Below are 17101 nucleotides of genomic sequence, written 5' to 3'. Positions count from 1 at the left end.
ATAAGTGAATGTTGAGACAAGAAAGACATGCTTCCTTTAAGGTGGTCATTTTCGTCAAGTGATAAACTTTACAAAGCATTACCAACAGATTCTGTTTTACTATACGGATGTATTGTGTGCATGTGCTTAAGTGTGTAAGTCAAAGGGCTGATTTTGGGAGTGTTTTTGCTTCTACATGGTTCTACAAGGATTGAACTCCATAGTGGGTCAGCCCTGGAGACAAGCATCTTTACCTGCTGACTCCTTTGCTAACACTCACTAACCAAACTCCCAAGATAGAGGAGATGCATTTTAAAGTATTAGTCTACAACAGACTACAGACCCTGGGGTGAGACTTACTATTCTAGGTTAAATGATGAGAGACACAGAGAGAAAGACCAGAGACTAGTCATGACCAGACAGGCACAGGAATGACACACACTTCATACAGCATTCCCACTCAGGCTTGCACACACCAAACCTGAATGCCACTTCTCTTAACTTATATTTTCTCCTCTTAATCTGGCATCCACACACTTTCCATCCAATCTATTTGGAAAAACACATTCTAAATAAATGCATTCTATTTACCAGAGCTGTCACCGTGTACTGCTGGACTACAGACAACTGTGGCTAAAGAACAAACAAGGACATGAATTTCTCTGCTACTCTGCTAGCTTAACTGTCACTAGAGACTATGGAAGAGACGGAGAACATGTGGTCTACTAGGTAATTCATAGTAGTTTCCCAGGCTTTCACACTTCCTGTATTTTCACGGAAAATCCTGGGTGACACCATGATACAACTTACACTGCTGTGACTAGGAAACACTACTAAGTGTATGGTTTTGAGGATAGATTTAGTCATGTAGCTGCAGCAAAACAGTACTGAACTCTCTAAACACACTGAAGGGACAAGAGTAGAAATGAAATGGAAACTTTCAGACTTGCCTTGATTTTCTTCTTTTTCATTGGTACTGATGAATTTGCAAGATTTTTACTAGAAGAGCGGGAGTTTCTCTCACACTCATCTAATTCCTCAAGTTTCCGTTTCTTCGTAGTGCTCCTTGAAGATGTTCTAAACTGCTGCGTGTTATCTTTTAGAGGAGTTGCTGTAGTCCTAGCAATTGCTGCTCTAGAGAGAATCATGAGTGTGTGAGCGGCCATGCTCACACTGTTTTCACTGCCTGTTTCACTGGCTGGGCTGCAGGCAGGCAAGTCTGTAGTGACAGGAGGGATCATTACTCTGGGCATGCTGCCCTCTTCCCCACAGCGTCTACTAGTGGGGGCCTTCATACTGTCAGCAGGCTCCTCTTTATGCTTGTCCCCTGCCCCTGAGCCAGGTGTGCGGGGTACAGGCGTGTCAGCATCGGCAGTCCTGTTTGCTGGGCTGTGTGATGCAACATCCTGCAGTATTTCTACCCCAACTAAAGAACTGGCAGCTTTGCTCTGCTCTTGTTTTTGATCCTTCACAGTGCCACCTGCAGAGGTGGCAGATTTATTGTTTGAGGGTGTGGCTTGTTTTCTGGTCAATTCCTGCAGTGAGGCTATGGCTTTTTCGTTCCTCAAGCTCCCGTTCTGCTGCCCGCCAGGCGGTTTTGAGGTGTCTGGATTCTTCGGCCTCTCCCCATCAGCACACAGCTCATTTTCCTTGTTAGCTGTTGCTTTATGGAAAGATTCAAGGGCTGTGTCTATGGGAGAAACTTTCTTTTCAGACTGAGCTTCCTTCACAGTGGTGTGTCGAATAGAGGCAGTTTCCGATTTAGATAAAATCTTGGGCACAGTTTTTTCTCTCTCTCTCTTGATGGCATTATTAGAAGGTGGTTTTAAGGTAGAAGACAGAATGGGTGAGTCAAGCCGAGGAAACGATGTTTCCTTCTTTTCTTTGTTTTGGGAGGTCACTTTATACTGTGGCCCCTGTGTACTTGCAGCAGAAGAAACAGTACTATCGAAACAAAGCACCCGCCTATGACTTTCAAATGGCTTGCTGGGAGGAGCTGCTCTCTCTTTGGAGAGGGGAACCGTGGTGTCTTCTGGTTTCTTCCCAAGTTCAGTGGTTATATTTTTATCAGAAGCTTCAGTTCTTCCAAAATAAAAATAAAACATCTGATTTTCAGCAATTCCCCAAAATGAGTCATTTAAGCATTTTAATAATGTATAATTCAATGTGTTTTATGCTCACCTTTGCGTATGACATGCTTCTGAAATACTGGACAAGTTAGTCAAGTTATTTACTTGTTTTCCTGGAATTATAAATGAGTTTGTTAGAAATTATAAAATAATTCTCTGTAAAAGAATATATTCTTCTGAAAGAGAATGAGTCAGAGGATGTTACAATGAGTAAACCAGCTTATTTGCAAACAAACTTTCATATAATTATTTTTATACTTACATTGTTTTATAAGATAGGCTCACCCACACTACAGAGAAAATCTAGATGCAGACCCAATGATTTGCATTCATTTCAGGCAAACATTAATTCAACCTTCAGGGCCACAACTTGTAATGCTCTAGATGGCACTGGACCAATTCTCCACCCGTGTCTCTGAATGAATAGACCCCACGGATAACGAATGCACATGACCATGTTCTTTACAGAAAAATGAGGTTACATTTATCCTTTGGTCATGTCTAGGTTAGTCATGTCTATAATACAAATATCATATTAAACTAATATTATACTGTTCAGAGAAAAACGATGAAAGGTATTTGGCACAAATATAATTTTTAACTCTTCCAAATTTCTGCCTGTAGCTATCTGAACCTGCAAATGTCAAAGAAACTGAGAAGGGAATTCAACTGTACTTAGATCAAGGTAACTTTAAGAAAGCACTGTGGGGCTGAGTGACTGACAGTGGCAAAGAAGCAGAGACAGGAGGATTTTTGTTTGTTTAAGTCCAGCCTGGTCTACAGAGCAAGTTTTAGGATTGCCAGGGCTAAACAGAGAAACCCTGTCTCAAAAAACAAACCAACCAACCAACCCCGAACAAAACAAAGCACCTTGCAGAAAGGAGCTATGATGAATTAGAAGTGGTATTTGTTAGACCTGAAGTTTGGATGGAATAAAGTCAAAGTAATAAAATCACCAACGGAGAAAAAAGATAAAGAGCCACATGAAGTAGAGACATGAGTAGATTATATTCAGCCACACATGCTGCTCATGCTGGGCTGGGGGCAGGGAAGTGATATCAAAAACTCTGAGCACAAGACAGAAGAGCTAGGAAGAAACCAATACTCCACTTAGAGGCTGAACTTAAGGTACATAGAGGAGACAGTAAAGCCACACACACACCATGCGAAGTACAACAGGCTCTCACACACACACACACCATGCGAAGTACAACAGGCTCTCTCACACACACACACACCATGCGAAGTACAACAGGCTCTCACCGCTTCCTCACCCGGCCACAACTCAGAGGAGCCACACTGGGACTGCAGAAAAGCAGAACAGGGGATGTGTGGCAGCATCCCAATGAAACAGCAGACTAACAGCAGACTGGAGACTGCCGTGGAGGTACATACAGTAAGTGGTCTGAAGCTAAATCTCAACAGCCCTACCCTGGCACCAGCAGGGAGAAGCTGCCTGGATGGTTTGCTACAGCATCCTTAGAGACTGAACTAAAGTAAACAAGTGGGCTCTTCCCATCAATTTTAGTTTTATAATTTTAGCACTTTAATCTTTGCTTACATTGTTAAAATTTCCTTTTTGTTAGTATTTTTTTGCTATTTATATTTGTGTACTTTAAGAGTTCAGGTGTCTGGGAGGAAGGGGAAGCTGCAATAGGGCTGTAAAGTGAATAACTAAATAAATTAATGGAAATTTAAGAAAAAAAGGAACTAAGGAAAGCGGAGAGAAGAAGAAATAGTCTTCCCCAGGGAATGGTAGATCAGTTGGTTATCACTTACCAATGATCAACCCTGGAAACATACATGAGTAACATTATACAGACTGAGCAGATTATAGTTAAGAAAATATATGCATTATATATATATATATATAATGGATAGAACAATTAATGAAAACAGAAGCCATGGATGTGGAAAGAGGATGGAGAGCTATGGGAGGTTAAGAGGGAGTAAAGGGATGGGGAAATGGTAATTATGAGCTCAAAAAATAAAATATTAAAAGAAGAGTTCAGGTGTAACTTAAGGCTTTATATCTGTCCTTCCTTTCTCAAAACCTAACACACAATATTCCCCATGGGCCTTGTGATCTAACCATACACCTTATCATTCTTACTACTACTACTACTACTACTACTACTACTACTACTATTACTACTACTACTACTACTACTACTACTACACATACACACACACACACACACAGAGAGAGAGAGAGAGAGAGAGAGAGAGAGAGAGAGAGAGAGAGAGACTGACCCATGACCTAGACAAGCAAATCAGTTGCCAGAGTGCATAAAATAATCAGTGATTTGAAGAAAAAAATGTTTAAAAAAATTAAGCTAAATTTCACGAAGGAAGCTGAGATGATAAAAAGGCAGACAGAAAAGTTCTAAAACTGAAAGAACCAATCTTCAAAGCCACACTGTCAACACACAAAAGTAAGCAGAAGAATAAATGTCAGGAATGGGGGTAAGGCTGAGTAGTAATACAGACATACATAAAGGGGAAGAAAAAAGGAACCAAAATTTCTAAGAAAAAGAATTATATTCAAAAACCCAAATCTGAATAAAGGGGCAGAAGGAATTGATGAAATCCATAGGCTCAGACAATGTATTCATTATTCAATATTATATTCAATATTATAGCCAAGAATTTCCCAGGTCTACATAAAGAAAGATCCAAACACAAGAAGTATTAAGGATCCCAAATAGGGAGATGGCTCAGTGGTTAGGAGCATGTGGTTGTTCTTCCAGAAGACCTGGGGTTCATTTCTCATAACTTATATGGTGGCTCATAATCATTTAGTTCCTGGGAATAATAGTGGCTTCCTTTCACATCAGTGGTGGACACCAAGCATGCACAACAGCCATATATATAAAATAGACAAATCTTTTTAAAAAAGTTAAGAAAGAAAGAAGAAAAAAGAAACAAAACAAAACCCAAAAATAGTAATGGCCAGGAAAAAAAAAAAATCACCCTTACAATATATAGTAGCCAAATTTTCAAAACAAAACAAAACAACAACAATAAAAACTGTAAGGGAAAAACAGCATAGAGGCAGAAACATTGAAATGACGTTGGCAACAACCCGTAAGTCAGAAGATCAGGAATGGATATTTCAAGCCCTGAAAGTGAGTAATTCTAAACCGCAATTGCTGTACTCAGCAAATTACTTCTCAAAGCTGGTAAATAAAAATTCTACAAGACAAGCACAAGTGAGTTCACACCAAGCCAACACTGTAAAAAACGTTCACTTAGAATAAACGCTAATTTAAAAGGGTGATGTGCAGACTAAACAATAGTCAGAGTGATGGTTATCAGAGAGATACTAAATAAATGATCTAATGGTTACTTATAGCATTAGATAGATTAAAACCCTCATCTTCAAGGGAGGCTCCTTAAGATGCAGGATGTTAAAGAAGAAGGAAAACTGCATCCTACGGGAAAGCTCCTTAAGCTCATTTAGTAAACAACTTAATAGCTTCAGGAAGTCGCTGTGGCTAATCACAGTCACCAGGCCCCTTCTCCAAGAGGCATATATAAACAGTGAGGACTGCAAAGAGACAGTCACAGACCAGCACAGAAGCCTGAAGAAGTATGCCACCCAAGCTACCTACAACAGAAACTAGCCCACCTGCCTGGAAGAGGCTCAGATCAACAGAGCTACCTAGAAAGGCCTCAAACCAGTTGAGTTGTACAGTACACTCCAGGTTTCTAGATGTTGGGAGCCATCATCCAGGCTTGGGTGGGCCTATTTAGTGATGCAGCAGTTATTTCTGCTCCTGTTAGCAATTTGTCACCAAAATTCCTGTAAATAAGTCCAATAAAACTCATTGGTTCACCAAGTGAGACTCTGATCTGTGGTCAATTTCCTAGTTCCTTATGTGGGGTGAGTATATGTGTGCTCACACCTCCCCCAAGAACAGTGTCACATAACAATGATGCATTTCAAGGCTTCAGCAAACAAACACAGAAGCAGAAGGCAGATGGTAAAGAATACAGATCAGGGTAGAAATAGGGTCTAAAACAATAGAATTCATCTCACAAAGAACTGATTCTTTGTAACCTAAAACAGACTGGGGGGGGGGGGAGGGAGGGGAGGGGTCTCTAGTCATCTCACTGGAGCTATCACAAATACTTTGCGGTAAAACCCCTAGAAGATCCTCAAGGAACACTTAGTGGGTCGAGGAGATTCCTTCTCTTCCTTTCCTGTTTTAAAGGGCCTCAAATTGTTCTGCCTGGTCTAGCTTCTTATTTCGGTCTCCCAAGGATGGGGTATACAGAATTTGTCACCACACGGAGCCAGGAGCCTCAATTTTATTCTGTAAGCAACAGGGAATTCCTGAAATGTATAGGTACCAAGTTATATATTCGAGTATGTATGGGGAAAGGGGTCACTCAGCTAACAAATACAGGAAATTAGAGAGCCAAGGATATTACCCCCCCCCCAAAGGACAGCAGGATAGGACACAACTGATAAATGACAAAAAATGAGGAATTTTGAACTGAGAGAAACACGTGTCAAGAGTAACTCAGGTTTTTGACAAGAGTAAAGAGATGGTACAACATATGTAAGAAGAAAATATTCAGTTGTTGCTTCTGAGATACAAAGTCGATTTCAACTCTTTTTTAAAAAGTACCTGTAATAGGCTTGTTTCTGAGTCCCTGAGCCTTCTGGGATTTTTGAGGAATGGGGAATTGAGTGATACTTCTATTACAAACAGGTGCTGCTAAAGGCATATGAAGAACCTAGGAGAAAGAATGAAAAAGAAAAACCCTATTAATTATGCTGGCTGAAATGCTTCCCCACGCTGTTTTTAGTTCATAAATGCTACCTGCTGAGGAGGAGTGGAGAATGTATTTCCATTCTGCCCAACGACAGACACAGGTATCATCCCCACCATTCCTTGAAGTACAGGCTGGACTGGAGAAGCAATTATGATGGCAGATCCTAAAAAAACAATTCTAATATCAGATTTCCTCCCTAAATCTTTTGACAACAATAAATTAGTATTTTGAAACAAGTTCTAAAACCAAATCTTCCTTCCTGACAGTTTCTCTATCAGCTCCAGGTTCCTGTTCTCACTGCTTTTGACAACATGGACCTGAGTGAAGCAAACCCTTTCTTCCTCAGGTCACTTTTGGTCATTTCATCTCAGCAATGACTCTAACTAAAACAGAAGTTGGTACTAGAAGTGGGGTACCACTGAAGACCTGCCCGGTTTGTTTTTGGGAGGACTATGGAAGAACTCAGGGCCAAAAAAGCAAGTGAGTGTTGAGAGCTCAGTGGAAGATGCAGGAGCTTGGAAGATGAGAACATCGAAAGCAGTGGAGATGGCTTCCTAAATCTCAGAGGGAAGCGAACACTCTACTGGGTCTTTTGTGTGAAGAATCTGTGGTGTCTGCTCAGCTGGAGCTGAAGAACCGGCTGTGATTAACCAGAGACTAGAATCACTAAAGTAAAACCTTTGCTTTGCTGGGACAGCTGATGCTGGTCAGCTGGTGCTGAAGAATCAGCTGTGATTAATAGACTAGCATCACTGAGATAAAGTCTTCTGGAAATGTTTCCTTGGGGTCAGCATACAGAAGCTGTGTTTCAGCACCAGCCAAGGTTGTACGTCCTGTTGGTAGCCAAAATGGTAGTTTAAAGTCACGCAGGTTTTGAAGGCTTGCGAGGGTCATGGAGAACAGCCATGGCTTGGCACTGCACAGCAGAGCTGGAGCCCGATAGTGGAGCCCGACAGGAGCCCAGGGCTGTCTGCTCAGTTGCTTCAGGGGACTTCAGATTTCTGGAGCTGCCAGCACTATGGGATGGCCACCAAGAACAGTGACAGTGGTGCAGTGGATCCAGCCAGAGCCTAGAAAACAAGCTGTGTGGGAGGCAGAGGACACAGCCAGAGAAGTGAGAAGTGACCAAGCCTCTTGGGTCACTTTGGAGGAGCCCAGAAGACAGTAAATATCAGACACTGGATACTGAATTGTTTTCACTGTTGAGACCTTGGTTTTGCTTTGTTCAGACTGTGTCTGTGCCCTGGTTCTCCCCTCTTGAAGAAAGTATTTAAATTTATTTGATTTGACAAGAGACCACAACTAAAAGACCTTGATTCTTAAGAGACTGCCCATTTTAAAGAGACTTAATTTTTTAAAAAATTAATTTTTATGCTGTTTTGCACGCATGTGTGTCTGACTGAGAGTGCCAGGTCCCCTGCTGTTACATGTAGTTGTGAGCTGCACTGTGGGTACTGGAAATTGAACCAAGGACCTCTGGAAAAGCAGTCAGTGCTCTTAACCTCTGAGTCATCTCTCCAGTCCCAAAGATTGAATTTTTAAATGTTTGAATTTTTAGAGACAGTGTGACTTTTAAAATTTGGAATGTTTATATTTTATGTTGATACTGATGTCTGATCTTGGTGAAAAAGAAAAGGTAATGACTTAATGCCATATTTGTGTCGAAGGGTTAATTTTGCTGATTAGTTTTATGTCAACTTGACAGAAGGTAGAGTTATTTGAAAGGAGGAACCTCAATTAACAAAGTCCCAACATAAGAATGGGCTGTAGGTAAGCCGTAGTGCATGTTCTTAGTAACTGACGTGGTAAGACCCAGCCCATTGTGAACGGTATCATTCCTGGGCTGAGCAAGTCATGATGTGCAAGCCAGGAAGGGGTGGGGTAAGTAGTAAGCAGAATTCCTCTATGGCTTCTGCATCAGCTCCTGCCTTCAGCTTCCTAAACTTGAGTTCCTGTCCTAAATGTGACTGATGAAACCTTTTCATTCCCAAGTTGCTTTTGGTCACGGTGTCTTTCATCACAGCAATAATAACCATAACGAGGCCAATCCTTTTTTTAAATTGACTTAAGTACAATAGTAAAGCTAACAAATCAAGAAAAAGTAAATCTAAATATTAAGCAATACTATCCTGAGCTTGAGACTCTACAGCTAGAAGATCATATTACATACTGATTCCCCTAGCACAGAAGGGTAAAACTAATTAGAAACTGAGTAATTAAAGTGTCACAGTTGAACCTTGTATCAGAAATCTTAAATTCCAAATGAATATTTATAGCCCCAAACGATTTTCTCAATGTATTAAATCTTAAAGGTATTGGTCCAAAAGAATATATACTTTTGTAACTAGATTAAAGTACTGAGAAGATAATAGGGCCTACACGGTCCTCATCAGCTAACCAGAAGTAAAGCAATAGCTACCCCCCCCCCAAATACGTCTTTCCCTAATACACCAACTGCCCTATGAGACTGATCTTATTTTCATGCAAACTGACAATTTCCCGAATATCCCTGAATGCCTACTCTACTTCCCTCAGCATCATGATGACTTCTCTTAACTGTAAATCTTGCCACATCATTCTAAGTCAAGAATATTCTGTACCAAGTTTGGCCTCTCCTTATCTCATTCAAAAGAGAGTCACTAAACTTAATACTGAGTTGATAATTTTTAATCAAGCTTCACTGTATGTCTATGAAACAGTACACATGAAAATGTAGGTGAACATGTATAACTTCTCCAAGAAACATAAATTAATTGATATAAGTCTGTCAATTACTAACTGCTGTAAGCCAGCATACATTGAACACAAGACCCCCCTGTGGAGCCTCTAAGGACTTGAATCATTTTTAATTGGCAGAAGATAGTGAGAAGTTAAAAAGGATTTTATAAAATTTTTCTTGAAAGTCTCTCTAAACGACAATTTCTTAAAGATGGTAACTATATTAAAGATAATATCCTGAAACATTGAGTTTAAATATGTATAGTTATGTAAAGAATAAGGTTTTCTTTTCTCAAAGCTTAGCGTTGCAGATTAAAAAACTGTTCAAAAAAAAAAAGGAAACCAAATTAAAACTATAGCCTACCAGATTTAAAACAAAACCTGGCTGAATTAGATGGCAAGAGGCATAAGCAATTATTTAGAGTATTCTGTCATATGACCTATCTATACTATTTCCTAGTCAATGACTTCATACAAGAAAATTAAGATTACAATCCAGAGAAGCTCCAAAATATGCGAGCACACAAATATACCTTATACGTACATACAAGTATCCTTTTCTGTTCAGTGCTGGATAGAGTCCAGGGCTTGCTCATGTTATATAAGTGCTTTTCCACTCTACCATACCCCCGGCTCACCTCCAATATGCTTTTACAAGTTACCTTGTGAAAAGTTTGGTGACACAGCTTGACTGACAGCAAATGCACTGTTAGACTTAGGTGGTGTCTGTAACTGCTGTGGAGGAGGCTGTGCAGTCATAGGTGCAGAACTCCCAGGCAATACCACCACATTAGATTGAGTGACGGTTGGTCCCAAGGCGGTTGGATCAGTCATACAGGTAGCTATGAGAATGTTACTTGAATTGCCAAACGCTGTGCTTGTGGCAGGCATCAACTGTATGTATCCTCCGTCCTTAGGAACACATGGTGCAACACTGGTTGAAAAAGCAATGCCATCTTCATTCTGAGTGTTAGTTACCATTGGTTCCTCAGGTTTGAGCACTAAAAGGTTCTGCTCCATGGAGCCAGAATCCCCTACTTCAACAGATACAACAGCACTTGCAGTTTCTTCTGAAGATAGGCATGTAACAAATTCTGCATTTTTGGCAGGAGATTTAGAAGACAGAATTATCGTTGGTAAGTTTTCTCCACTGATACTAGACACAGCACTGTTAAGCTCTGCATCTGAGGAAGCAAATGGATCATCACTAATGATAATTTTGAGAGAGACAACACTTGACGCATCTACCTCTGTTGAGTTGCTAGGTTTACCATCAGTGTTTTGGGTCTCAGGAGAGATTCCCACTGAACCACCAGACTCTGAAGAAAGCGAATGATTATTTTTTACAGGATTACCTTCTCTGGGAACCAGTGCAACTTCTTCACAGCTGTTAGGTCCACTCAAAGAGAGAAAAATACTATCTCCATCTTTCACAGAAGGAGGAGGCTCTTGAGTGTTCTCAGACTGAAGTGGTTCTGCCTTGCTTTCGATAGGATTTAAGTCATTAGATAGCTGCTTATCTGAAGGGGCTGGTTCTTCAAGATGAATTTCTATTTTTTCAGTCACATTTACACCTAAACCTTCAACAATCATAGGTGATGTTTTGCTTTCCAGTGGAGAATTATCTTGGCAATCAGGTTGGGGCTGTGCTGCAACTGGCGATACACTGTTAGTTTCAATTCTACTGTTGTGGGTTTCGCTGGAATCTGGTGACTCAGAAGTATGAGAATTAGTTTTAACTTTTATTATATTGTTAGGATTTTCACAAAATTGAGTTTTAGATGGCTTTCCAGTTAGTGGAGTACTTTGGGACAAAAGCTGGGAATTTTTCCCCGAGAGAATTAAGTTTTTGTCATTGGTCTCAGCACCAAGAGACACAAATGAAGTCACTGGCACACTGGGCTGATCAGGCTGATACTGAGATTGACTCAGTATATCTGGAGACAAAGAATTCTTTTCAGCCACAGCCACTTCAGCTTCAGTGGGCATCTGACTGGTGTATAACTCAGAACAATGTTCATTACATTCAGCAGAGCTTCCTCTTTGGCTAAAATCACTCAAGTTAGACACAGGCTCAAAGGTAATGTCGAGGGCACACTTCTGCTCAGCAGGTACAGCTGTTTTAAAGGTCTTTTTGTGAATGTTAGAGCTCATCTGGGAGAAGTTATCCTGGGCTTCCTGTGGGAGAACATCGTTGTTGCCACTCTTCAAATCACTTAATAATACATCTTCATTTTGACAGGATGCACAAAATGGAGGCTGACCAGATTGCCCATCTGTAAAACACCAGTGTGATGCAAAGTTGAGTATACTTAGCTTCCAAAGCAGTCACTTTTCCTGTACAACCCACTTTGCCAAGGAAATAGCAAGCTTTGGCATACCAATAATTTTAAGACTGACACACAATTACTTCCCATTCTCTGGGAATCAAAAAAATTGAATTACTTTCCTAATTATAGACAGCTTTGTAAACAACTGTCAAATTGTTTTCCAAGTTTCTAGGAAAACAGATGCCAACAAAGGAAAACATAGAGGTTTAAGAACAATACTTACCAAGGGACAAAACGCCCTAAGCCATAACCACTGGTGGAAATAGTGTTGTCTCCCTAACTAGACCTTTTTCTCTTTCCCTTGTTTCCTTTGTTCGGTGTTTGTAAGACAGGTCTCACTGTGTGTGCAGCCCACATGGCCTTGGGTTTGCAGTGTTCCCTAAGCTTCAGCTTCCCGGCTGACAGGATTTTCAAATTTTGCCACATCTACTGACCTTTTGCCTGATATATTTTTCATGGTGAAATGAGACCACGATCATTTTACACAATTAACACAATTTCGGTGTATACTTTAACATTTGACATATTTACTGAGTATAACCACATACATGGCTCTAAAATGCAAATATCAATGATTCACTCAATGATCTTGAAGAGATCAAGACAGCTAAAAAGAATATACAGAACAGAAAATTGTGGTAAGGTACAGTGAAAATTGTAGTACTTTATTAAAAAAAAGGTCACTGGGAGATAAAACAAAAACTTTATAAAGGAGGTACCACATGAAGTTATAGAACGGGAAGCAATGTAGAATCCTTATAGTGAATCTTAGGGCAGTCATAATTTAGACATCCTAAATACAGAAAGAAACATAATAGAGAAAAGTCAAGAAAAATGTCTGCAACTATCATAACTAGTAAAGATCATACTGCATATAGGGCCCACTTAGTTCTGTACTGAGGGGGGAGATCAGTGTGGAAATTAAGGCACACAAATACAGGATAAGTGATATTTTTAAAAAGCAATGCTAGAGATTAAATTGAGGGTTATGTTATATAAGCACTCTGTCTCTGAACTCCATTCTCAGCCTGGAGGTAAAATCATAATAAACCGGCAAGTCTTCCTGAGAAAGTAGAATTATGAGTTTATTTTGTTTATGATGAAGCTCAAGTGAAGCACAACCTTCTAGATGTGAACAAGCAAAGATGTGCTCAATTACAGTTCACCTAAGAAATGGAGGCTGAGCTTTGTTACCAACAATGAACTCAAAGGAAGATATTCCAAACTAGGTTTTGAAGACAAGATGTGAAAACACTGGAAGCCTTTAGGCATTTAAAAGTAGGTGAGAAGCTGCGAGCTGGCGCACACTGTACTCAGGAGGCAGAGGCAGGTGGACCTCTGAGTCTGAGGCCGTCCTGGTCTACAGAGTCAGATCAAGGACAGCAAAGGATACACTGAAAAATCCTGTCTCAAAAAACAATCAAAACAGGTAAGAAGAAATGATGATCAGGCATAGCTTGCAGACTGACTAAATAAATGAAAGTGATACTGAAAAGAGTGTAAAATTTACCAAATTATGAGAAGCAAGATGACAGCTATCTCTGAAGAACAGAGATGCAGGGTGCTGAGTATGGAGTTCCTGAAAGGACTCTTCCCTATGCTAACAACAATAACCCTTTCTCACTTGAGATTCCAAGGGAATTTCTTCATTTGATTTTATAACTGAGAGAACTATATACATTTTTATTATGTATTTCTCCAAATTTGTGTTATTTTTAATAATAAGACTTTAAAAAACTCATTTTATATTTTAATTTTTGATATTGACTGACTCTTGCTTTCCTTTAATTCACAAAGTACTTACAGTATATGGACGAACTATGCTACATTGGAGATTACCAAGTTCAAGACTATCAGTATATACTGTGTAATTTCCCAGAACAAATATTGAATGTCACTCAACTCAGAAGGGTGAAAAAACTCTAATACATGAACATTATAGATTAGGTCTTAGAATCTGTGCACTAATGAAATGATTCTGGTACAATACTATTTACTACTAGATTGTGTGTCTACTGCTCTATAAAAGAATAAATATGAAAAATTAATCTTTTAATTAAATTACTAGATATTTGGCCATAATTTCTCAATGAACACAAAAGAATAAGCATAAAAATGACCTATAATAATTTAAATAACTTCCAATTTAAACAGTATTTTAGTTTTTTTCTTTTTTAAAATGTGAGACTAATTTTAACGTTTTGGATAACTACATTAACACAATAAATCTTACCTGATTCTTCTGTTTCAAAAGAACTTTTAATTGTTAGATTAGTTTCTTCAGGTAAGACTATATTAGGATTAGTCTCCATAGGTTGACTAGAGACACTTTGTGATATATTTTTATTGTTCTTTGTTTTACCTGTTAAAAAGATAATAGAAAAATAATTACATAACCATAGTAGGAAAAAAGCACAAATACTTCCATTTTCAAGTACATGTTAAAACTTTTATTTCAATCACATTTTTTTCCAGACAGGTCTCAGGTAGCGCAGGCTGACCTTGAACTCACTATGTACCCAAGGATGACCCTGACATTTCTGGCTCTACCTCCAAATCCCTGAGGATATTATAGGTATTCCCATAATAATGCTCCTTCCCATTTACAAACACAAATTCAAGGACGTTCTCACCAAATTTTCTACATCTTTGGTTCCGCTATACTGCCTTAGGCGACTTTTGAAGTTCTTAGTTCATGCAATCCCCTTGCCTCAGCCTTTTGACTGAGATAATGGACAAATGACCTAACACCCGGTTGTTAACATTAAACGTTTACTAAAGTCTTCTGAAAGCTCTAAGAATCTGCACATGTAACAAGTTCTTAGACAATGCTGACACTATTGGCTGTTCTGACCGCAATGCTGAATGCTTTGTATTTTGAGGATTCATTTATATTTACTTGTATAATGGACTCACCAAAGCTCATGTTCACTGGTCAAAATACAAAATCAAAAAAAAAAAAAAAAAAAAAAAAACCCCAAACTCAAAAAAGGAAAAAAAAAATCTCAATTTTTATAGTTGAACTTTCCTAAGTAAAACTAAAATAAAGACCCACTCTAACGTGTCCGTTATTTGATGTAAGAAAAAAAGACAGGTTTTCAGAAGTCCTGGGTGATGTTACTTAATTTTGGGCTAGAATACACAAGTCAGTAGAGAAAAAAAAAAATTATCCAGTTGTTAAATCAACCCAATACTTACCATAGTCAAATAGATCAAAGAGTGCCTGAAAGGCTGGGTCTGACTCTGTCTGCTCCAATATATCTTGGATTGCCTCTTCAGACATGTGGATTTCACTCTGTAAATTAAGAATGAATGAAAAAATAGTTAGCATGCATTTAATACCAGAGAAATTATTCACATGTTATTGTTTACCTTTTTCGTGTAAATATTTCCCTACAAGAAATTTTCTTCTGATTTTACTAATAGGCTTATTTAAAAGAGAATAACTCTGGGGTTAGTGGATTACAAACTAGCAAATGAGAAGAGCGAGGAGAACAACCAGACTCTACTCCAAAGAGAACAATGTCCGACACCACAGAGGGCAGTCAGTAAAAAGGAATGAAGCCAAGTGTCAGAGTGAAAGAGACGGCAGTCCTAACCATGCACAAGACACCACAGTTCTCACGACCCTCAGAGGCAAGTGGAGGCTCTGGTAAGATAGTGAGTGCGCCACTCTGCAGGCAGGCTGGCAGGAAGAGAAGGCCTGTTCTGTCACCTGCTGTGCCTTGGAGGGCTCTAAGGAGACACTCTACTGAGAGGGAGTCTATTAAGATGAGGTACCCCGAGACCACAAAATGAGGGATAAAAGCAAGTCAGGGATCCTAGAATCAATTTCCCACACAGAAAGGGCGAGAGATGTGGGAAGGAATTACACATCTAGGAATAATGAAGATAAAGAAATGTTGAAAAGTACTTGGCATAGACAGTGAAGAATATAGGATATATATTTAAAAAATTGAAAAAAACTTCTAAAAAAGTCTATTTTTAAAAAAAATGTACCCCATTTAATCTATGAGTACAGAGGTTCAGGGTGAAAACTCCTTGGGAACTTCTATTTTCTATGATTTATGCTGGTCCTAATCCGAACTGGGTGAGTGTCTTTACTTCAGCTTTACTTCTCTCAGTCTGTAGGTTGCTAAGGTTTTTCCACTCTCAATTCATATACTCTAGGGGTAGCCAATGGGATATCCAATATAGTTGGCAATAGTTCTTCATAAACTGTTTTCTGTGGCTAGGCAAGTCCATCATCATGTGATGACTCTAGAGCTGAGCTCTCTGGAACCATCTATCTGCTGTAAGAACGAAAAAGCCTGAAGTTTTAGCAGATTCTTTCATGTCCATTGCCACAGCCCTTTGGCAATGTATTTCATGTCTATAGTTCCCAAAGTATAAAGGCCAGTGCACTTAGACCAATCTCAGCACTGTTTCCCCTACTCCCAAAAGACTCCAAGGTATCTGCTGGCTTGAACACTGTATTCACTATTCAAATGTATCCAGAAACAGATTACATCTGTGATGAATAAAGTCTATTTTAATTATTTTAAATTAGATTGTATACATGCAAATTTTTGGCAATGATTTTAAAATAAAACCAAAATACCATTTCATTCTAACTACACTTCCCTCACACTCTCACATTCTCATCCACATCTACCATACCATACCGGAAGTCCTAGGAGCTCATCAATTGATGTTTCCGGCTCTGTCGGGTTGCTGTCTGTCTGTTTCGGTACTTGAGCAATGCTACTATCACTGTCACACAGAAAGGAAAGCCAAGAAAACAGTTAGTGCAGTTGGCTGATAAGATACAAACAACCAGATGTGAATCATATAGCTCACCTAGTCAAAAACTTATTTATGTTTTCTGCTAGTTTTTCTTGAAGAGATTTGTTGCTTAATATTTTCTCTCTTGCATTTTCTATAACCATTTGCTGAAAAAGAAAATCAAGACTAGTAAAAGATAGGAAAGAATTATTACAATATTTACGGAAAACCAAACCAAACCAAACCGAAATCAACATCTTTTGTCCTAGCAACTTTGGGAGCTGAGATAAAATTATAAAGTAGTGAGTCAAGAGTTTTAAGTTCAATCTGGAATACACGACAAGACCTCGATTCTAAATAAATAATTAAAAGAAAAAAAACCCCCAAAATGTCACA

At 39.1% G+C, this 17101-nt stretch overlaps 1 protein-coding gene across 3 annotated transcripts in view; it reads right to left on the bottom strand.

Moving 5' to 3' along the window:
• The window catches only part of NPAT (nuclear protein, coactivator of histone transcription), a 37067-nt gene that overhangs the window by 1587 nt on the left and 18379 nt on the right, over positions 1-17101 (bottom strand). For 2 of the 3 annotated variants that reach the window (XM_080929956.1, XM_080929957.1), the window contains exons 9-17: positions 16781-16872; positions 16606-16693; positions 15140-15236; positions 14175-14303; positions 10274-11887; positions 6941-7056; positions 6746-6854; positions 2161-2221; positions 930-2061 (exon numbers count right to left, since the gene is read on the bottom strand). In XM_080929956.1, the coding sequence (XP_080786082.1) occupies positions 930-2061; positions 2161-2221; positions 6746-6854; positions 6941-7056; positions 10274-11887; positions 14175-14303; positions 15140-15236; positions 16606-16693; positions 16781-16872 (3438 nt within the window). The remainder of the gene's footprint in view (positions 1-929; positions 2062-2160; positions 2222-6745; positions 6855-6940; positions 7057-10273; positions 11888-14174; positions 14304-15139; positions 15237-16605; positions 16694-16780; positions 16873-17101) is intronic. The other variant, XM_080929958.1, reaches the window with a different exon arrangement.

This window comes from Micromys minutus (assembly GCF_963924665.1).
Source record: "Micromys minutus genome assembly, chromosome: 16".
Taxonomy (NCBI): Eukaryota; Metazoa; Chordata; class Mammalia; order Rodentia; family Muridae; genus Micromys; species Micromys minutus.
This window is presented reverse-complemented; position numbering and strand designations above follow the sequence as displayed.